Consider the following 23,883-nt stretch of genomic DNA (forward strand, 5'->3'; position numbering starts at 1 on the left):
GACTTCTAAATTATCAGTCTAAGCTTGCTCAACATTTCATTAAAAACCCCTATTTTGTAGGAATGTATGTGCAAATGTCATCTTATAAAAACACATTAATGCAAAGCCTCTTATAAAGTACTATTTATTTAAAAGATTATGTGGTTTTACCTAACATTAGTGTGATTCCTTATTATTTCTTAAGCCACTGACATTAATAAAACTTGCATGCGAGAGGGAAGACCTGGAAGACAAGAGTCAGGGTCAAAAGTAACGTAGCAACCCTCTCAGTACTTATGAAATCTGGCAATTTCCATAATGGAGGGGAAAAGTAGGGTGGCTGCCAGTAGGGTTTCATAACAGGAGATGGAAGGAGAACTCTGTCCTTTTGCTCACACCAGGAAGATGAGGATGGACGCTCAGTGCCATCACTGTGGAGCAGAATGCTGTAAATAATATAAACCAGCTTCCTATTGCTGGGAGGTGTTGTTGGATTGGGTAGTGCATATCCTAGTTAGATGTGCCAGACCTATGCATTTGTGTGTCTGAGCTGTGAAGAAGGGTCCATAAAAGCAGTTTCACAGAAGAACTGCAGTCATGGGGGGAGAAGAGAGGCTTCCTGTAGCACCTCTGAGGGGCTTTGGGGGTGCAGTCCCAGTTTTGCTTGCTGGCACCCACCACTTGGCCCATCTTCTTCTTTGCTTTTGGCACGAAAAGGGAGCACTTCCCATCTGGTCAGCACACACATCCTGAAGCAGCCTTGTGTTCTCTCCCTTGGCTGGCCAAGTGAGGTAGCTGGAGTTTGCTGTGCATATGTTGTGTTCAACTCAGATTATGGTACCCTGTAATTTGTAAGGATGTGGATTACCATCAAATTAGATTTTTAAATTCAGAGTCGGGCCCAAGTGCGTGTTCTTTGCCTCTTTCACTGTTTCAGTGAGTACAGAAAAAAAGCCCATCAGTGATATCCATATGAACCATTCACTTATGAGTTGGACTCTGTGATCCTTGTGGGTCCCTTCCAGAATATTCTGTGATTCTGATACCCAAAACCAACATACAACATCTATTAGAATGGCACACAACCCACACCCTGTGGGGACTTTCCAGGTCTGCACATCATTCTAAATTACGGCAGTAACACACAGCTAATTAGAAACACATTGTTAAACACACAAAGAACTCGACTTCATAAACACTCAAGAATGCTAAACTCACCCAGTGTAGCACCTGCAGACTTAAAAGCTTGTGTTTGCATCACAGATTGTTTGCTTCTGCACACGCAGAGTTTCCAGTGTTCTGCTTTGCTGGATATTGATAATGATGGCCCTTGTGCCAGTGGCACAGGAGGAATGCTCCCAGTGTTCCTTCGGGCTGAAGTCACCCCACAGGCAGCCTGGGTACACAGAGCTGTGGTGAGAACATAGTGGATGAAAATCAAGCCTTCCCACAAAACTCTGTTAGAGATCCTGAAAAACATACATCTTGTCCAGCCAAGAGCTTTAGTGACATGTAAGTAGTTGTCATTGAGGAACATGGAATAAAACCGAGTGGCACAACTTTTCCTGGTAAGCCTGAAGGCTGTAGACAATGACTCCTTCTGTCTGCCAGCCTTTCCATTTATTTCTCCATTATCCCACTTTTTCAGTGTTCTCTTTTGGATTTCTTTCCTGCTTTTCTAGGTCCAGAGAATGTAACTTGCTGGTGTGCTCAGCACGCCACCTTCTCTGTTCCATATCCACAGCAGACCACTTCCAGCACTTCATCAAAGACAGCTTTGCTTTCCTTCCCTTTGTGGGACTTGCCTTTCCTTCTCCAGAGTGGGACTGTGACCCACACCTTCTCTGCTGATGGTTTATATGCTGTGTGCCAGCATTATTAGCCATGTTCTCTACGGACACAGACTGACTGTCCCTTCATCTCCTTATTTTTCCTCTTCCCTGGACCCATCTCTCCTTGATTTCTCCATCTCAACAATGCCCACGCACTTGGAGCTTTCATTTTTCTCTCAGCCAAGGATCTGGCAAAGATGTGTCACAAAAAGTCTCCCCTGTTACCTCCCTGGTGATAAAAGAGCAGCTGTAAGATGCACTTTTGTTGGGCAGGTTGTGGCCAGAAAATATGTCATTAAAGTTTTCAGTGCTATGTTTGAGGACATTTTAAAAATACTTTGGTAACTTAAGTGTAGGGGAAATACACCCATTCAGGTAGAAATGGTGGTCGTGTAGAGGTGGATGAATTGTTGGAGAGGCCATGAGAACAACTGGAGTTTTAATCAGGATATGGCACGATGTAGTTTGCTTTTTTTGTGGTAGTCCAGCCACAGTGAAAATTTTATTAATTCTAAATAGTCACAAAGGTGCATTTTAGGGTTCATCTCCAGGTTTCCATTCTGCAAACATGCCTAAAATGGAAAGATCTTTCTCTCCTGAGAAGCACCATTAGCATTTAGAATATGTTAGCATAGGGGAGTTTAATTTTTTACATCATTCCTTCTGCTTTCCTATTAAAAGTGGTACAGTTTTACATGATCCAATGGAGGAAATTCCATTTGAGGATTCAGGGGACACAAAAAGAGAATGATTTAGCTAATGCCTGATTAATGTAAGGAATTTAATTTTTTTTTTAATTACTGATGAAGGAGAATAATATTGTAACTAGTGGCGTATCTTCTTGAGATGTCTCATCTCACAAGCTTTTTTCTCTCTTCAGGATAAAAATTAAAGGAAATTTTTCTCAAAGATCTGTGTAAGAATGTGTTCACATTGTAGTGACCCTTATGCATTCTGAGGTAACCTACAGGCAATTAAAATTACTGAGTGTCCTTTGAGCCACAGAGCTCAGCAGAGTTAAGAAACTGTTGCTTAATAAAACACATGTACACTTTTAATACTTACCCCATAAATTAAGCATATAAACTTCCACTGGCCTTGAAAGTATCTCAGAGGAGTTCAGGAGCCTCTCACCAGTTCATCCAAACAATTGGTTTGGTTTGTTGACAGCCAGGCAGGAGTGTTGATCTGAGGGACCAGGAAACTGGGAATTGCCATCCAGCTTTCAGCCTGTCGAGTCCAGCTAGGAAATTACAGAAGTAGACTTTTTTTTTCAAAGTCTGAGGCAAATCCAAATGGAAGGGAACCATCATTCCCTTCTTTTTCTGATTTGTCTTTTATTCCTTCAGCTTCAGAGTTGAAGGGTGATGTTTGGATACTGAGAAATAGATGTCACTAATTGCTCTTTTCTGGGGAATTTGGTGAAGAACCCCTCAGACAAGCTGAGTTAGGCCATCAGCTGCTCTATTAAAACCTTTCCATGGAGCTTTCTAAACAATTCCTAAATGTGTTGAAATCTAGAAGGAGTTTTGAAACCTTTTTTTTTTCCATTAAGGAGAACAGTGTTAGCATTTAAACTGGAACACTTTGAAACACCGCACAAGCTCTAAACCAGAAAGGAAGAGAATTGGCTCCTGCCATCTCCATATGTTGTTCATCCTCACTGGCTCACAATTCCTGTGGGATTTGCACAGTAACAAGTGGAGAGCTGAAGGAGCTATCCAAAGTGAGCAAGCATTCTCTCACGTTAGAGGTAGACAAGCAGTGAGGAATCACAGGGCAGTGTAAGACAATAATGTGTGCAGGAAAAGATCCAAACCTCTCGAGTTCCCTTTCCTAACCAGCTCAGACTTTGCTGCCACGTGATTAACTTATTGTCTTTTTCTCACAGACCACTCTCATTCAACTGGAAAGTTTGGAACTGCATCATCTTAATCTATTAATTTTACTACTTTAAACCTGATTAGTTTTCTGTTGTCATTAATCCTAAGGGCCCTTTGGTCTTACTCTGTGGGACCTACATGTCTGAGCTTACCAGCTCCTCGTCTTCAGCAAACATTGCTCCTTTCCTACACTCTTTCCTCTCACTTATGTTCCTTTTACTACCTGCAGGCAAGAAGGAAGCAGGAGATTTTCCCTTCACCATCTTCAGCCTCTGGCCTTAGTATGGGTATGTAGAGAAAGGTCCAAAAAATATACACAAGCCAATGCCCAGAACATTGGGCTTTACTGCCTGCAGGAAACACTGAGCAGCACGTTCAGGGCTCCCCTTTGCCATCAGAGTCAGGACAAAAGTGTAATGTTTCAGAAGGGCTTCCTAATTGTGTGACCCTTAAAAGTCCCTGCAGTCACATCTTGCTCTGGTGAAGGTCCCATTATTTATGAACTGACTTTGTGTAGTAAGTGCATCTCTACCATTTTGCTTTGGCCATTGAGGTTTTAAATTGAACAGTGTTTTCCAACATCCAGTGTTGAAATCCTGTTTCCCCCATTTGTACAGAATGAGAGCAGCTTCCTGTTATTATACAACTTAAAAAGCCCGAGTTTCCCACTACAGACAACTTGAAATTTATATTGATTCTGTCACTAATCTAGTTGCTTTTGTTATGAGTCTTTAAGGTGAATGTGTAGGGTTCTGCAAATTTAATTGCAGCAGATGTTTCTCTGGGTTTTCTCTCTCTCATTTCACTCTGGATTTTAGTTGTTTTTCCTTGGAAAGGTACATGAAAGGGAAATCCTTGTATAGTCAAATGTTTGTTTTACCATCTAAAGCTTGCAAAGGGTCCTTAGCCTGGGCTGATTTCTTCTTGAAGAGCTGTAATTATTCATGGAAAGAGAAAAAAAAGCCTTTGTCACTAATAGGCTTCTTGGTGCTTCTTGTAACAGTCTTTATTATTCCTTTCTACATAATTTTCTATTGATGAGGTGAAAAAAAAGGCTTCCTCTGCTGTTGAGAGAGAAAAGGTAATTGTTCTTTTTTCACATTTACCAATGCTTGTTGCGTTCCTTATGTGTTTAAAGGACAAGGATGCAGAAAATGATGTTATTGATGGCATCACCATGGCAACAGTTCTTTGGAATAATTCATTCTGGCATTGTTATTCTGCACACACAAAAAAACTGGGACTTTCTTTTAAGCACAAACAGATTGTGCCCCTTTTAAATGCACCCATGAACTTTGCTTTTCTGAAGATTTACAGACTGGTTTGGGGCAGAAAGGATTCTGACATCATTTACCTCTCTGTGTACATCACATTATGGTGTTAAAAAAAAAAAACCACTTTGAAAAAGCCAATGGTTTAAAGGGACACAGTATAGGAAGGATACATAAACATTTCTTTGATCAGAAAGACAAAAAAATACTTGAAAGAATTTTGAAATTTATGAGCTCTAGCACCAGACTCACTGAATAATCAGTCAAGAGACAGAGGGGAATGGAGGAGCCAAACACCCTGAGCTTATTAGTTATTTAGTTATGACAACACTCCAGATAACATTACTTTTACCCCAGACACTGCACACATCTTAGCACATTTTGATAGGAAATCCAATTGCTGCTTCACAAGGCAGTTTATAAACATATATTGGCTTTCATATTCAGTTTTCCATTCTCCTCAGGTATGTAAAGTCTTGCTAATATTAACATTTTAGAAGCTGTAGCATTTTCTAAGGCACAGTGTAATTTTATTCTTTCTTGCCTCCGTTCCAGTTCTGGATTGGATTCCTTTATTTCTCTGATGCTCACCAATGAAATACGTGTTTTTATTAAAAAAAAAAAAAAAAAAAAGAAAGAAAGAAGGGAATTTATTGCAATTTGAACCAAGTTTGAAATCCATTCTCCACTCTGGCACCCTGGTGTGCACCTTCTTGTCTGACTTCCCCACAGGCCAGACTGTGTCCTGCACATCAGTGGTGCTTGGAAGTGGGCTGGACAAGCCTTGAACACGTGAACACTTGGCACCTAAAAAGGACTTGTGTAATGTGTAAAAATACTACTTAAATATATCAGTTTTTGAGAGGATATGTAGTTAACTCGAAATACACTGTTAGGATTTTGGTTCTGAGTTGCACATGATTTTTCTGGAAGTCAGCACAGCTGGTAGAAATCAGCTGTTAGGTTATTTGGACAACAGCTTTGACCACTGGATTCTTCTCCTCTCAGAATGTTGATGGAAATGTGGAGCTCTGGGGACAATAGCACAGCTACATATGGATGTTCCTTCACATGCAGCTTTCTAGAGCTGAGGTGACCCCAAAAAACTGAACAGGAGGCTGGAAATTATTTCTTTATCCCTTATCTTTGACCACCTTTGTGCTACATGGTCCTTTCTACAGGGGGCAAGTCTAGGAATTCCTTGACATCCTGGTCAGTGTTTTATTTTGTGAGGAACAAAGTAACAGGATGAGCTTTAGGTCTTGGTTGCATTTAGCCCTATAAAAATGATAATCCTGGTCTAAGATAATCATTCCATCTGTGCTCCATATTTACTTGTAGAACAGAGAGCAGCCTTCACTTCTTGCACAGCATATTCTTGGGTTTAAATAGGTTGTAGATGTGCTAGTAAATATAGTATTAGATATACTTATGAATATTCATTATATAAAATTATTATTTTATATTAAATATTACATGAATATATATAGATCACAACATATGTTAATAATAGTACATAGTATCTGTAGATACATACACTGTAGTGTCCTGAATCATTTTGATAATTAATCTTACACTGTATTTTCTGTTGATGTAAAAAAGAAAATAGGAAAAATTGTAGTGTTTGTGCGAAACTTTTTCCAGCCATCAACACCTAGAAATGCCTTTGCATGTTGTGTTCATGGTAATAAAATAATCTTTCTGGAATAGCAAAATTAGTATCAGATTTCTTCAGACAGTGTTGTCTGATTTGGAGTGTTTTATGCCTTGCTGTAAGTCAAGGCCACAGGAGGCTCCCGCTTTCCTGAAAAAGAATTGGAGAGTTGTGAGAATATTCCCAGTGCAGAACAGGCATTGCTGAGGTCATTCTTCCACTTGGAGCTCGAAAGGAAACCCTCACACACATCCAGGGCCCTTCATCATCAGCTGGTTCCACGAGGAATAAAGTGTTGTAGTTGAAGCTCGAGAGGAGCCCAAAAGAAGAATCTGTTTCTTCCTCCTGCTTTGCAGGATTTTATTTACTACACAGCTTTCCTAAAGGGCAGAGTCAGGAAGTCAACCTACTTCTGGCTTCCAAGGGGGCTGATCAAGCACATGTTCATTTTATGTTTAATTACAGGATTTTGCAAGAAGTTATGAAATTTCGATGTGAGGGAGTTCCTGCAAAGAAAAGTGGTGTTGAAATATTTACTGTTGTTCCATCTATTTGAATATACTCTGTGTGTTTAAAAAAGTACCCTAGAAATATTTATCTCTAAAATATTTTATTGGGAATATATCTGGAAGCCAAGTCTGTCTTGTGTCAGTTGTGCAGATTTCAGAAGGAGGAAAAAAATTGCGATTTTAGTATTCTTTTTTTTAATCTTCTTATCCCATCTCTTACCTTATCTTTACAAAAATGATACTATAATGATTTAATTTTTGCTTAGACCTAGTTCAAAACCTTCTCACTAATGAAAAACCACCTTTTCAATTAAATTATTTATTTATATTTGTGCAAATCTCTTTCTGAGATTATTTTAAGTCTTTATTGGAGATCTAAAAATCTTTGCTCCGTCTTTGTGAGAACTTTCACTTGGTAGAGGTGGTGAATGTTTGATTAAATACTGACTTTTCCTGTGATCAGGGAGGGGAAAAAACATTTCCTTGCCATTGTCTGGTCTAATGTTCTACAATTTTACTATGTTGTAAACAGATACTTTTTGTCTCTAGAGACTTTCAGAAAAGAGGTGAGACAGGTTTTCGTAGCTCTAGTGTGCTGAGAGGCCCAAAATATTTTAAAAAAATAATGTGGGAGTTTCTTATTCTTGTGACAACTCAGAGTTTCTTTGTATTTACTGAACTCCTGCTGCTGTGAATGAGTGTTTGGAGGTCATGGCGTGGCAGTGTCTCCCTGAAAACCAACCTGCTCTTTTGCTTTGCTTTACTGTTTAAGGAATTGCTATTTAAAGATGAAAACTGTAGTGTTGACTGTGTTTTATTTCACGTTCTTGTCCTTATCTATCTCTCCCCTTGCCATTTATTTCCCTTTATTTCCCTTTGTGTGAAATCAGTGGTTAATATCAGGTGCCACTGGCAGAGACCAACACTCTTAATTCTGCCAGAGCAGCAGCAACACACATTCTTTGGGCTGTCTTGCTGAATTTTTATTTGAGATGATCCATATCTATGTGTGAGAAGGTAACAGAGACTATTGGAAAGGGTTCTCAGTGAGCATCAGCTTCTCTTGGTAGCTCTGCAATGTGGGAAGCAGACTGAGAGTGCAGAACTTCTTTCATGTGTTCCACCAAAAAACCATCACAGATTGGTCACAACCAAGCTGATATGGATTTCAGCCAGTCTTTTTTATCCTCCTCTTGATCCCAGGGGAATTGCTGACATTTTCTGGCAATTTTTAATCCTCTCTCCTTTCCCTACTTCCATGGTTTTTCTGCTGATTTAAACTTGGTCTGTTCATTCTCATCACCCGCTTAATCCTTCTCTCCTCTCTTCTGAATTCACAGCACCTTTGCAGAATTGCAAATCTCTGCCCTCACTGACAGAATGGAGTTTTATTTCTGACACTCTTTCTAACCCTTAAGACCAAATCCCTCTCCTTGGCTGGATGACACATGTGCTTTTCTGGCTGCCACTCAGAGCAGGAACATCTTGCCAGCCATCAGGCTGCTGAAGATGCTGTCCCTGAGCACGTTTTAGGTCCAAACTGAAAACACATGTCATTGCTAAACAAACTTGAATTTGTTTATTTTATAAGGTACCAGCAGCTGTTTCCTTGTATGATGTCCAGGATTTCTCTACTTTTCACTACTTAACAGTGTAGGATTCTGTTTCCTTGGGGGTCAGCTTGCCTGCTGTATTTGTTTGCTTTTTAACCTCTGTTGGGGTGAGTTGCAGTCACTGAAACAGCTACATTTTCCTAAAGCTTTAGGCAGAACCAAGGAATGAAGATAGGAAGTTTGTTGTTCTTTCAGTGAATACAGAAAATATTAGCCCATGACTCAGATTGTTGCATTCCCAGTTTACCCAATGCCAGGTTTCTTACTTGGCTCTGCAGGTCTGTTCTTAGGTGGATGCTTTGTCCCCATCATGTTGTGATCAGCTCACTCAATTTATTTCATCCTCCATTTCCTTGCTGAAGAGGGCAAATCTTGAGAGGGGTTTTATCTTCAAGTAAGGACATTCTTTTTGGAGATGAAGCCAACTTAAGCTCTCCCTGGGCGGCCAAGCTCACCCAGACATTCTTCACATCCCAGAATCAGGCTCTTATTAGTGAGCCAGAAATGTCCAGAAGATCTGAAGCAACTGTGCAGCATTCCAGGCTGTTGGAAAACAATCCTTCTGCTTTAATGGGCCTGAGATCTGACCATATGGATTTGTTGGCTGTAATGGGGTTGTTCAGCCAAATGCTGATTTTCATCACTCTTGAGATGCACATGAGATGTTGGAGTTAGAAGGCCAAAGCAGGGACACTCACAGGTGGGGATGGGGAGCTGCTTTCCACAAAGCCACACACAAAAAAGTTAACAGTGTGTTTTTTATATGACAAAAATTTGCATGAATAATGTAGCATTTGGCTACATTAAAACAGCCATCTCACATTTTCACTACCATCGTGTTCCCATCTCCATCAGAAACTTAGTGTCTTCTGGTTGGATTCCATTCCTCACAGAGTAAGAACCTGGAGAGGAGTTGTCTTTGTCAATTTTCTAAGTTGCTTGGTCATTGACCACTGTGGGGGTTTTGTAAGTGCTGTAGTTTCTCACACAATTTTTAAAAAATAAACAAAAAGAAATCCCATTACGTTAATAGTTTAGTAAACAACTGAAATGGGAATGCTTGTTTTCCTCTTGCATTCTTTACTCTCTCTGCTGCTGTAAATATATTCCCCTCTTCCCAGCACCAGGCATGGAAGAAGGACCACAAGTGACAATCACATCATCTAAAAACATTATATTTCACACCACATTCTCTTTCTTTCTTTATAGTTATTACAGTTACAACATAGTTGGTATTGTTATATTTTGCTGTGAGATTTTGCTATGAACTGTATCAACTGATCCTGTTACAGTTGAACTCTACCATTTCTTAAATTAGCAGTTCTCCAAAAGAAAGAAGTCCTGAAATCCCTGAATATCCCCAGTAGCAGTTTTGTGGCACCACATGGATCCTGTACCCAAGCAGAAGTAATTATCCCCTGTAACTAATATTGATGGAGAGACACTCACCACAACAACTGCATGTTGTTTGTAATAATATAAAGGTTTATGCTTTACTTTACTCGTGGGTTATGTTCAGAAAAGTGTTTAAAACAGTTCAGAAATACTTAAGCACTGTGGCTTCTCTGAGTCCATCAATTCAATTACTTGAATATAACTTGTATTTAGTGTCTTTTTAGCTCTTTTGGGAGTTACTGGAACAGAATCATTTAACTTATGTGTGATGTATTAATTTCATAAATCATGTCTACAACTTTTGAAATTATTTTTTATAAGACACTTTTTTGTATCTCATGTTGCAACTCTAAGAAGAGATTTCACTGTGTACCTGGTGCTAAAATTAACTTATCAACAGAAAAAAGAATGTGATTATGTAGCTTTGAGGACTGAGTGGAAATAGTGCACTTGCTACTGTGCATGCCAGTGTGTATATACATGTTAAGTTCAAGATCTCTTATATTTTCTTACCACATTCAAGTCCATGTAGTCTGACAACACTCTAAAAGTTATTCCTGTGTTTTGTCTTTGGTGCAATTTAAATAGTCTTTTTTGGATTGTGTTTGGAATCAACTTGTTTATTTGAAAGTTATAAAAACAGCAGCAATGTAAACACAGAGTAAGTGAAATGATGACAACACAGAGGACAATCTGAGCACAAATGATGAGCCACGGGGTGAAATAATTGCTAGAAGTGTTAATTAAGATGAGAACAGGCAGTGTTAATGAAAAATAAAGGCTGATCAGTACCTTAGTTGTCACAGTCAGGCTGATTTAAGCACTTTCAGAGTCATTGAGCTGAAAACATTTTTAGAGCATAATACAATGGAGGGGTCATTGTATCAGACTGGACATTTTGCAGAACAGCACTATTAGGAGATCTGTGATAACCAGGTGGCAGACTGGATTAAAGGGGTAGACTCACACCCAAAGCTCTCCTAGGCCAGGAACAAAACTGCCTGTGGCTTGTGGGTGCACAGGACAATGTCTGACACACCCCCATGAACAACCTTTTGTAACTCAAAGTCAGAAAAAAATCCAGGAATGCAACAGGAGAGAGTTTCTCAAGTTGTATCTAGAATGCTGAGAGAGGATTTAGTTTTAATTAGATTAGTGTTTTCCTTTCTCAAGTGGCATTTCTCTTCCTGTTTATATTTTCCAGTGGATTCTGTTTTGCTGTCTGTAAGGTGAATTTGCTGAGGATGTGTCTGTGTTCCAGAAGTTTATTTTACTGTCTGCCAGCACTGCCAAAGGGAACATGCACCCACTCTTGTGCTGGCTTTAGAGATTACCTTGAGTAACAGCACGTGGAATTAAGATGCTGCTTTTATTAACAGTTAATATGTAAGACTTTTCAACACTGGGCATTTTAGTGTCATGACGATAAAATAATGAATTCTTTTTTTTTTTTTTTTGATGTACAGACTTCTCTTTTACCAACATTTAGACTCTCCCTACATTTGGGAACTGTGGTTTTTCACTTGACCCAAATTATCATCAGTTCTAGAAGCTGGGACATGCAGATCCCTGCAAAAGTCCCAGCTGGGAACAGCTCCTGGTGTTCCAAACCTGAGTGATGCAGATGCTGACAAGAATACTGAACAAAGTCATTTTAGGAATATTTTTCTCTCCCACTTATATGCATTTCTATAGCAACAAAAATTATTACTAGGAAGGTGTTTAGCATATTTTTGCAATTTTTAGTGTGATTTATATGCTGTATCATTAAAGATTCAATATTGTCTGAAGGGTCAGCTTGCAAAAAAGGTAAACTTGATTTATCAACAATGACTCATAAATTACTTGTGTATGTAGATTGATACAGAAGATATCTGGCCAAATACTGTATTTGCTGAAAAAGTTAAATTTGGAATTATTAGAATTATTTGCCAATTGAGACAAATTTGGTTTAGATCACCTTTTTTTTAGCGAGGTAAAATTTGCTGCATTCTTCTTTCAGTATATTTCTTCAGGCTAGAAAAGTTTTGCTTAGCAGTTTTTTGTAATTTAATTTTTAGGGATTTTGAAAAATGCTGAAATAAAAATGAGAATTTTCATTGTGCACGAGTTCCTGCTCTTGACCGAAAAATAATAGCCTTTCATTTCACTAGGAAAAAACTTAGCATTATCTAAAATAATGAATTTCAGGCTTAGGAGATTTCTGTGGTGATCTCCAGCTAAACATGGAACTGAAATAGTTTTTCTACAACTCTTGACTACCTGATTCATACAATAGCTAAAATAATTGTATGAAAATATTTACTAAAATATTTCAGTAACTGAAATATTGTGGTCTTACACACAAATAGCAGGATAAAATTCTGCTCTTGTCTCACTTTTGTTTCACAGTGTAATGATTTTGAGCTTCGATTTCCCCCACTATTTTATGTTGTCTTCCCAAGTGATTTTAACAATGGCAGATATTCACTATCTGTAAGTAACCAGTGAAAAATCACTTGCTTCATTACTCTTCTGGGCCCTTAAATATCTTCTTTCATCTATGTAATTCCCTCTCCTCATTGCCTCAGCACTGTGACTCAATCAGCCATGTGTTATCTTTCCCAGATCCTTTTCTGGGCAGAGCTGGAGTGCACAGGAATGCAGTTTGACAAACACATTGTGTCTGAAATCCTTTGTTGGGAGAAGTGGAGAGAAAGAGATTATAAAATGCCTCAAAACCTTCACTAAGGCCATTCCCAGGTTTCTTGTGTCTGTTCAGCCAAACAAAACGTTCATACCTCACTTTGATGTGTAGGATGGTATTATGGCTTATAGGATGTATTGTATCTCACAATAGCATCTGTTGTCCAGGCTGCAAAGTTTACAAAGAATAACTTATTTTGTGTTTTGGTAAGTTTTAAGACTCATCAAGGACAACACAGAGGGGAATTCAGAAGTAATAAATATATCTGCTGTCTATAATGTAGGTTGTTACAGGTGATGAGGTTTAAGATCCTGATATCTTCTGTAGGACTGGTGATGTGTGTTTTGCATTCCTCAGCTGATATAAACCTTTCAGAGGTAAAACTGAGGAGAGAAAAAACTTCTTGAAGCTGTTAACTTCTGACAACCTGAGGGAATCTCTGGCTTTCTGTAGCATTTCCTCCTCAAAAATTTGTACAAAAACCCCCCATTTGCTTACAGTAGATTTAAGCTGAACATTTTACACTGGAGTTATTTTGAAAAATTAGCCTAGAATAGATAGGAGTAGGTGTTGCAAAGTGTCAAGTGCCTTCTTGAGTCCACAGTGATGTTGCTCACACCAGTGTTTTGGGGAATAAATGCTGTTTTCGGGCAGCAAGCTGAGTTACACTGTGAATTCTCTGTCGGTGTACTCTGAGAGAATTTGTCTCTCCTTTCCAGGTCAGATATCCAAGGGGAAGTCTGGGAAGGCTTTGTAATGCAAATGTGGCTAGCCTTCGTTCCCACAAGGAATGTTAGATGCTGACCCATAAGAGCTGAGTTCAAGATTTCTGTGAATATGTGGGGTTTGAATTAACACAGCAGTGAAAGGCTCTAAGAGCATAAGGTGCATTCAGTATCTAAATCACTTACATGGTTTAGAAAGCTAAAACTGGCACTGTGATGGTTCAAAGAAAACTGATTTACGCTGTTCCCTGGCACAAACATTACCAGGAATCCACCCACGGCACTTGGGTGTTTGTGTGTTTTGTTTCGTAGAGTCAAAGGGAAAAGTGGTGGTAGGTTTGTTGGAGGTGACAGATAATTGAGGTGCATAACAAACAGCAGAAAAGAAACAGATCCACTTAGTTATAGTATTTGATGGATTTTGTGTGTTAGAAAATATAAAACACATTAACAGGCAAATAAAAATGCACCAGACAGTAACAGCCATTGAATTTATACAAGGAAAAAAATGACAGTGAGTTCAGTCGTTGAACTCTGATAATCACCAGTGGGACATTGCTGGAGTATCCTTTAAATCCATAACATTTTCATGGAAAATTAAAATATAGATACAGAATAAGTAAGTCACAAGTTCTGAGTTTCCACATGCAACAGAGACACCCTGTAGTCCACAGCAGTATTTGCCCAGGAGGAAGTTTGACTTGTATTACACTGTTTTGTTGATTATAAATCTCTTTTCAACTCTGTCCTCTTGTCTCGTGGAACAAGCAAAAATGAAAGTTAAAGTTGCTGGAGGACTGGGGATGTATAATCATTTTGTAATTTTACTTCAGTACTAATAATTTCCATTTTTCTCTCTTTTTTTTTTTCTTCCCAGAGGGTATGAACTGTATGAACAAAGATCATGGGTGTGCACACATCTGCCGGGAGACGCCCAAAGGTGGGGTTGCCTGTGAATGTAGGCCTGGCTTTGAGCTTGCCAAAAACCAGAAGGACTGCAAATGTAGGTAGATGAAGATTAAATTTCAAATGCCCCAAAATGTCTTGTTTTCTTCGTTGTTGTTGTGTTCCAGAAGGAGTTAACTTTGTTTTGGCCAGAGATGATTTGTAATGTTAGCGATGTGGGATTTTTGCTGTGGAAGGGGTATTTGGGGATGGGTAAGAGGGATTGAATGATGGAATGTTGAAATCTTGACAGTGGCTCTCTTGACAAAATAGTAACAATTTTTCTACCTCCTTATGAAAGCAGAAAAGTGAAGGATCAGTTTAATGGAGACTTTCCTTGTAAAACAACACAAATAAAGCATAGTGGGTTCTGGCTTGCAATAATTTGGGAAGACCATAGTGACAGATACATTGATAAGTCTACTAATGGATTTAATGATAAAGCCACCAGACTATCAGATTAAGAGTGTGAATTCCTCTTTTTGGAAGGATGGAAATGATTGCTCTAGTCCTGATTCCACTGCACACAGTCTAGCTTTCCTTTTATTACTTGGAAAACATGCAGCTGTATCATATGTACTGTTCTTCAGAGAAAAGCCCCCAGTTCTTGAAGCTGGGATGCTGAAGATACAGATCTTCATTAGCACACAAAATTAGAAATCTCCCTGTTCAGGTTGAAATAATTGACCTCAGCATCATTACCTGAAAACTTCAGGATTGAGGCTTTCTGGTGGCTTCAGTGAGTGTTAGATCTGACTCCAGTAGCTTCTTGGTAGCTTTGTGAGAGATCAAAAAAGAAGGAAGTTTAATGAAACAACGTGAAAAATGTTTGGTGCTTTGCACAGGGCCAGTATTTTTGAGGCAGTCTTTCTTACACTTCTGGTTTTGTCTTCCTGAGATCTCCACTGTATAAGCATGGTGAGATGGTATCAGTTCCCAAGTACAAAGTCAAAAGAATCACCTTTGATTATCACCAAGGAATGCCACAGGATATCATACAGCCTGATTTCTGCAGGGTATTAAGAGGTTACACAGGGCCAAAGGCAAAAGCACAGAGAAAAATTGCATTTATGGTAATTTCCATTCCCAGTGTTTATCAGAAGTGAACATTGCGTGCTGGTAATTGCAGTGCAGCATCAGCTACATTGGTGAAGTGGGAGAGGATGTTTATTTATGCTGTTTGTTATTTGTTTCCTCAAACTGTGTATTCTTCAGGAATTTCAGTATCCCTTTTCATACTGAGATGGTGGCAGGAGTATGAAAGCCTTTTCCAGAACATTATTTCTGAATGCCTCAAGGTTTAACCTCAATTTATTCTGTGCCCCTGTGGTGTTCACATTGTAGCTGGAAGTATAATGAACTTCTGCTGACAGACCTCTGAGTGAGGATGTTGAGTTTTTCAAGGCTGCAGACCTTACTTTGGAGTGTACCAGCCCCTGAACCCACAACACATTCTGCAGGCATGTTGCAGAGTTTCATTTAAAACAACTACTTCTGGCCCTCACAAACACAAAATAGCCACATAGCCTGGGAAAATAATTGTGAGATTACAGCAGGCTCTTTATAAAGGTCTAGTTCTGAAACCAAATACTGACTTTTAAAAAAACTTTTTCACAGCTGACCATTTCAGCAGGATTGGCTTAAACCCTGAGCTGGAGTTTTGCAAGTGACAAGATTGTCATTAAATTCTAATTACATAATCACACATGAACATCTGATCATTTATCACCTCATGCTGATAAGGAAGGCACTCTTGGTGTCTTGCTTTATTCACTGTACATGATGGTCAGTGCTCATTGAACAGGCTTGTGTTCAACATCCTCCTCTCCATAATTTAGTGTCATGCCTCTCCTGCTGCACAGCATTTAAACCCTACTGTGAACCTGAAATTTTTAATTTCCTCGTGGGTTTTCCCTTGATACTCATTACTGTAATATCAAAGTGCTTTGTAGGCGTTGGCAGTGTGTTTTCAGAACATTCTTGTCAAGTTACAAAGTGCTGCTTTGCCTGTCTTACAGATGGGAAATGAATATAAAGATGGTGATGTCAAAGCCATTTAGGAGTGAGAGGAGATGAACAAGAAACACACAGAACCCAGCTCAGCATTCATTTATAGCACTTTGGTGTGATCCCAGCCCAGCTCCTGGTGGCTCCAGCTGGAGCTGCAAATGCCATGGAGAAAGGAATATAGTATCAGTAACCTGGACTAGAAGGGATCCAGGTGACTTGCCAAGCCCTAAGTAGGAATTCCACAGCGAAGGCAGAAGTAGATCAGAGTTTTTAGGGCTCTGTCTGGACAAGACCATTCTTTCTTGACAGTCCATCTCTGATTTGCTCCTCACTCTGCAGCAAATGGGAAAAGATGCCCAGCTGTTTCCACAGCCCTGACCTTCCCCAGCTTCCCTGTGCACTAAATGACACAGGAGTGTTTTCTGCCTTTGTCAGTAAGGAGAGAGATCATGATAAAAGGGATCCGTGGACAAGAAGTCTGGGATTTTGCAGCTTCTGAGTGCTTAAGATTGCAGCCTTAGTGGTTTCTTGGTGTAAATTTGAAGGATGCCATTTTTCAGTTGCCCAGCATGCTGAGAAAACAGTGGGACTAAAGGGACCTCAAGAGGTCATCCAGAAAAACACCAAGATCCATACATAATTCCTCAGATGAGCTGCATCCTTTAGATCCAAAACTTCAGTAAACTTCAGCTTCTGGGAGTTTACTGATATTTCTGTAAAAACTGCTTTAATGGCTTTATTAGAAGAATATTATGTTTTATCAGTGATTCTCATAGATACTTGCTGGCTGCAGAAAGAAGAGACTTCAGAGTAGTGAATTTGGTTCCAGATTATATTGAGAAAATATGAGAATTTACCTCCTCTTTCTGCATCTGTGTCCGTGAGAGATTTTAGGATCCTGCTCCTGAGCATGATTGCATTAGAAATTTTTGATAAACTGAAGATTTTTTTCCCCCAAATATGAGCAAACCAGGACATTTTGTGTTCATCTCTTTATTAGCTGGAAGTTGAAAAAGTAAGAGGAAACCTAAGCAGATACACATGCCTGCAAGTTGCAACCTAAAAGAGTTATAAACAAGTAAAAGACCTTCAGAATGTTAAAAATCTAAAGCTATACTAGAATAAATAATGTAAGCAATGTTGCATGCACAGCTCAATCACATAAAAAAGAGAAACCCATATATTAAGGTAAATTATGTATTTAACGGCCAATTTAGTTAAAGAGCAGTGCAGTTTTTAATTTATCTGGAATTACAATGTTTGAATTGTTGCAGAGATCCATTCTACAAAACCATAAGACCTGGTTTGTGACAAATTCTGTGGCATCTGAGCCATAGGAATATCTCTCAGGACAAGATCAGGACATTGTTGTCCTGGGGGATTTTTTGAGTTACTGGGCACTAAATGCTGGATTTAATAATTTGCCACGTGTTTTCAAATACTCCTTGTCATGGGCATGTGAGATGGGAGAAACAAAAAAAAAAAGGATTCTCTGAAACCTCAGAGAAGCACTGAAAACAGGATTTAGGGTGTAGAGTGAGAATTCTGGTATTTTCTGTCTTCTGGGGAGTTTAACCATCAATATCATTATCTAGTGGAATATGTACATTACTCCAGACAGTTGTTTCTTGTCTTTCATCATCAAAATGTCATTTCTAGACTAGTCCATATATATTTCTATGGATGTAGGCTCTGGTGTCTAAAGCAATGGTGCTACTCTGGTTTTAAATCTGCTATGTGGGAATAAATATGTCTGAGTTCTAACAGACAGGTGTATATTCTCCTTTGGTTAAAAAAAAATACAATTTTACATCTCTTTTATTGTTACATGATTTATAATATTTTAAGGTGATGTGTGTCTGTCAGAATTTACCATTTTGCCTCTTTTTGTTTGCCTCTTGGGTTTCATAGACTCTGAATGAGCACACAGTCCTTTGCATGGCTGCAGAGTCCAGATTAATCAGAAATGATTTTTAAAAAGAACACTTTGGGAATTCTCAGTAACACTGCTTTAATTCTTTCTGACAAAAATGGAGTAGATCTGGATGTCCATTTGCTTTTAAATAATTACGATTTTCTTCCTCTAAGCAAGAGAAACTTCTCACCGTGTCACTGCCATGGAATTAGGGCTGGAAGAAAATCGAAATGACATATTTTACAACTGGATTTTGTACCAATTTCACCTGCAGGGCTGTCAAGCTCCAGAATTTTGGCTCAAGTTGCTTAAAATAAATAAATAAATAAATTGTAGTCTAGACAGAAATTCAAATCCTTCAAAAACGTGATTTACTAATGTTTGTAGGAGACAGGAAAAGGAACTGACCTACATCTGTGTTCCCTGACTGGGTAGAACAGGACCCAGTAACTTTAATATACAGGGAAACTGTAAAAGAAGTGTGTGATTCTGCAGGGTTTACTATAAATGCCATCAGTCTGGATTTTTTTTCACAGACAAATATAGTAAGGAAAAGTTCCTCATATTTACATCAGATATTTTCATCCCTGCCAGCAGAGGCTTTCAGCAGGGAATGCCAAAAATAACCACTGCAGTCAAGTTTTTTAAAATATGGGCTTTGTTGCTGATTGCACTTTAAAAATCTCAGTAAAAATACTGAAATGTATTCAAACTTCTGGCATAAACAAGACCTTTAAGTTAATTTGTGATGGCATAGAAACATGGAATGAACCTCCATATAGTCCTAGAGGCACATGGGGTCAGGCAGGAGGGGAGGAAAGGTAGAGGAAAATCACTTTACCTTGGGTTAGCACAAATCAAAGATGGGAGGTTTAAGAACAGAGAATTGACATAAAATTTTGTTTGGTTTGCATCAAAAATAGAAGCTAAAATGCTGCTGTGTAGTGAAGGGAAAGAAATGTTGCAGCAGTATTTGTTTCAGGTGGTTTGTTTGGGGTTTTTTCCACAAAAATAAATGATTAGTTAACCTGTAAAAGTGGAAGAGGAGAAAGAATGCCTGAGGGTGGCTGTTGCTTAGGGGGATTTTTTAATGTAATTCCTTGGAAGTTTAGGATTCTTACAACTTGGGGTATGTGAGTTCAGTTCCCTCCTCTGTCTGGTGGGACTGAACCCACAATTTCCATTTCCCAGTCTAGTGCTCAAACTGTCAAGCTCCAGTAAGGGAACATGGATCAGGCTGCTCTCCACCTTTCACACTGGCATTCCTTGCAATTGGATAGATATTCCTGGAAAGTGAGGTGGGAATCCAGGCAGGCTCTCTCAGAGATTGTTCTTAGCCCTGGGCACCGAGGCTGTTCCCTCTCTGTCCCTGAACAGCACAGGGATTTTATTCCAGGTGTTCAGTGGGAGGGACCAGGGATGCACCCGTAGTGGCCTCAGGTCTGTGCCCACCTGAGAGATGGACAATTCCTGTTGGAATCTTTGCCAGACTTCAAGGCCTGGAGTTGTAAGCTCGTAGTTCCCACACCGGCAGGAGGCTTTGACGGGAATTCTGTTGGGTGTGCTGGGGTGGGTCTCCCTCAGCTGCTTTTCTTAGAACTGTTCCATTTTAAGCTCAACATTTCAGTGGTTACTGAGAGGGACACGACAGCTCAGCACTGAGGTGCTCACACCAGAGGGGAGAAATCTCATTTCTGGGCACTGTGACTGAAAATTCCGGTCTACTCCATTTTCAGAAGGTGGGATTAAAGCAGGGTCACTGAGTTCAGTGGGAAAACAGATGAGCTCAGCCCTCTTGCATTAGATAGAATCTCAGTTTAGAGACAGATACATGATTTTCAAACCCTGTTAACCATTATCTTGATTTTAGTGTATCTTGCAATTTGCTTCTCTAAATTTTCTTAAACTAGAAGGAAAATTCTGCTAAGACCAATGTGAGGAAGTTCCTTCTGAAAGCAGGAGTCAGCATTTAAATTACTGTAACATTTCAAAACGAGGAGATGAAGGGGGAGCAAACGAGAGATGCTGTCTATAGACTTGAAAATATACATGTGTATTGGACATGAATTTTAGGAAGAGGTGGAACTGGGTACCCACCCCTACTAAAATTATTAATACAGATAGACTGGGGAAAATATAGCACATGCTGTGATTTTTCTCTCTCCACTGCATGGATTGAGGTTAGGACAGGAGACAGACATAAGGGAGGGGGGCAAAAAGCAGAAGAAGCACAAAATAACTGCAAACACAAAATGTTATGTTGCCTCATGTCTTGGTATGTTACTGCTCTTCCCTGTTCCACAAGGCCCTCCAGACTAATTGGTTTCATTGTCGTTTTATTTATATATACATATATACACATTCATTTGGGGCTTAACTAGTAACCTGTAACTATGGGAATGGAGGCTGCCAGCACACCTGTGATGACACAGACACTGGGCCTGTGTGTGGCTGTCACCAGAAGTACGCCCTGCACTCCGACGGCCGAACCTGCATCGGTAAGTCCTGCTCTGCAGCGCCTTTTATTTCGGGCTCCTCACAGAGTACTCATGTCTACACCTGTGTGTGTGTGTGTATATGAGTGGGTGTGCGTGTTTGTACCTCACAGGGGTTCAGCACCACTGCTGAGAGAAGTTCCTGCTGTGGCTGAGGTCACGCCGGGCAGAGAGAGAAGCATTTTGTGCATGTTCTGTCAAAACGTGTGTTAATGAAGTATCCCCTTTGTTACTCACGTGCAACTTTTGTTTCTCTTCATAACTCTATTAATTGTGCAAGTTAAAAGGTGTAGAAGGTAATTTTTGAAGTAAAAAGGTGTAGAACATAGTGTTTTAAGTAAAAAGGTGTAGAACATAATTTCCAATGAAAGTTCAGCGCTTCCCTTCACTTCCATGAGTCAAGACTTCCTTGCACAAAGCAAGGTTAGGAGAACAACCTTCTTTTCTAAGCTGTTATCAGGGAAAATTAGTCATCAGGATGTGCCTTCTTCCCTGTTGTATGATTTATGATTGTAAAAATTATAATACCTGTAGTGAGTAAGTTTTCATTCAGAATATCATTAGGAAAAAAGCTGTTCAAGAGACGGAGCATCTGGGGAGATGCCGTGCAAACATTTATGGTTAGAAAATGTATTATTTGCTTAACGTCATTTCTTTCCACTCTGCTTTAAAAGAGAAAAAAAAAAAAGAAAAGAATAAAGGATATTTTTGCATAGTGCAAGTTAACATTTGAAAATTCTTGGTGATGGATCAGAGTCTAAAATCCCATAATGGTTTTTCCACTGGTGAGGGCTTTGAGAGCAGGTTTTATTGAATGGTTAATTGATCTTCTGTTTATTATTGTTCACTAATACCCTTGGATTGATGTTTTATTTTGTCCAGCATGTAAAAAATGATTTGAAAAGCTGTGTACACTGCACCTGTTTTTTACTTTTTTTTTTCCCATTTTTGTAATGTAATACATACAACTCCATGTTACATTCCTTGGTCTTGTGATGTAAGTCACATATTACTGCCTGTGCTGATTTTCGTCCCTCTGAATAGTTCTTTCTCTTAGAATACTTTTAATTTTTTATTTCTTTTTTTTTACATTTTTATTCCTGCTTTCTGGTGATGGTTCCTGATTGCCTGTCTTGTCTGATAACTGACGTTTATTAATTATTTACAGAGAAAAAAAAAAGGCAAAACAAAACAAAAACTCAAACAAAAGCCTCTATTGCAGCCTGATCCCATCTAGAACTTGTTAAAAACAAAACAAAACAACTTCTTGTTACCACTCAACCATGTAGTGTTGCCACAAACAAAACCTGCCAGCCTCCTCCTCCTCCTCACCTCAGTGATTCCAGTGTTTGCTGTCTTCAGTGGTGTATATTTTCCAGGCATCACTGCAAGAATGCAAACTTCTGCAATGCCAGATAAATACTTGTTGACCCTTTGTCTAACATATTTTGTCTTCGTTTGCTTGACTTAACCTTTTATCTTTTTTTTTTTTTTATGTTTGCTGCATGTGAAAGTCCCCACTTGCATTTTTCGTTTTAGTTTTCCTAATCAGCATTTCCCTCTTCCTAGAAGTCATTTTATTTACCCAGCTGCTGCTTCTCCATCGCTCTCCTGTATCAGAAATCTTTAATTTTATTTCACCTACTGATCATCTCTTCCCACACTCGTGACTGTTTCTGTGTATTTCTAACGAAGCATAACCAAAGTCCTCATCATGCTGTATGAAACTCTTACATGTAGGATATCAGAGACCACCTTGTCAAATGATCTTTGATGCCATCTTCTTGCTCACTGCATGCTTCTAAAATTACTAAACCCTCTTCTTGCAACATCTTTCCTAGCATTGAATGTTTAGCTAGTAGTGTTTCATAGACAAGCAGGCAACCAGCACTGCCCAAATTGATCTTTTTTTGTGTTTGTTTGGTTTGTTGTTTGTTTATTTTTTGGTGTTGTTTTTTGTTTAATTTGCATGCTGGTGTTTGGTTTCTCCTTCTCTGATGTGTCAGTGTGTACAAGACTATGGTGCATCCATCACCGGACCCTTCTTGCTCTCTCTGTCTGTCTTAGTCTTAGTCTTAGTCTTAGTCTTTTGCCTGCCACCTTCAGATCTTGGTGCCACCATCAGCCTGAACCACAGTTTGGTAGTTTGTTTAACTAGCCTTCCTGAATTTTAATTTTCATCACTAACACCTCTCTGGGGCACTCATGGTTAGCTGTCTTCTCCTCCAGTAGGAATCCAGCTTCCTGTGTGTCGTTAGTTACTTCACAGTCGACCATCCTCCCTTCTCACCCTCTTCCTTCCTCCTCTCCCTGAACACCCTGTCATTTTTTCCTGGGGTCTCAAAGGGACTTAACTCTCTAACGGGGATTTAGTGCTTTCATGCCTTGCTTCTTGGCTTTGGCTGTGCCATGCCAAGAAACTGTCTTAGGCAGCGGAAAATTGGGCTTGTGATTAACCAACTGCTCCATGTTTGTCCCTTACTTGTGTTTTAGAGAAGGATGAGGCTGCAATTGAGAGTTCTGAGTACAATGCCACGTCAGTAGCTGATGTGGACAAGCGGGTGAAACGGCGGCTACTTATGGGTAACACTTTTCTTCCACTTCCTTTGTTGTGCTCTCACTTTTGTCTGTATGTGTGTGGGGGGGAGGTTCTCTTTTGGTCTCATTTGGTTTTGGTCTCCTTTGGTTTTGGTTTGGCTTGTTGTTTTTTTGTTGTTTTTTTTTTTAACCCGACTTCATCTGTGTGGAAAGGTCACCGATTTTGTTAAGTTCTCATCTGTTGTACAATTTCATTTCTTGTTTTTAAACTTCTTTTTTTTTTCCTAACGCTGCAGCTTTTAATGTTCAGTTTCCTCTGCATAGAAAGAAGCTTTTACCATTAACCTTACTTACCTTTTGCAAGCTACTTTTTTACGTGTGGTTTGTGTGTTTGTGTGTATGTGTTGCTGTAGGATTCCTGAAAAACCTCCTG

At 39.3% G+C, this 23,883-nt stretch overlaps 1 protein-coding gene across 2 annotated transcripts in view; it reads left to right on the plus strand.

The window, feature by feature from the left end:
• SCUBE1 (signal peptide, CUB domain and EGF like domain containing 1) overlaps nucleotides 1-23,883 on the plus strand; it is a 175,173-nt gene that overhangs the window by 73,369 nt on the left and 77,921 nt on the right. Inside the window, exons 5-7 of one of the 2 annotated variants that reach the window (XM_051772395.1) lie at nucleotides 14,425-14,550; nucleotides 20,799-20,915; nucleotides 23,406-23,495. In XM_051772395.1, coding sequence (XP_051628355.1) covers nucleotides 14,425-14,550; nucleotides 20,799-20,915; nucleotides 23,406-23,495 — 333 coding nt within the window. The remainder of the gene's footprint in view (nucleotides 1-14,424; nucleotides 14,551-20,798; nucleotides 20,916-23,405; nucleotides 23,496-23,883) is intronic. The other variant, XM_051772396.1, reaches the window with a different exon arrangement.

Source organism: Manacus candei, unplaced genomic scaffold (assembly GCF_025592945.1).
Source record: "Manacus candei isolate 608988 ecotype Guabito, Panama unplaced genomic scaffold, ASM2559294v1 h1tg000153l, whole genome shotgun sequence".
NCBI lineage: Eukaryota > Metazoa > Chordata > Aves > Passeriformes > Pipridae > Manacus > Manacus candei.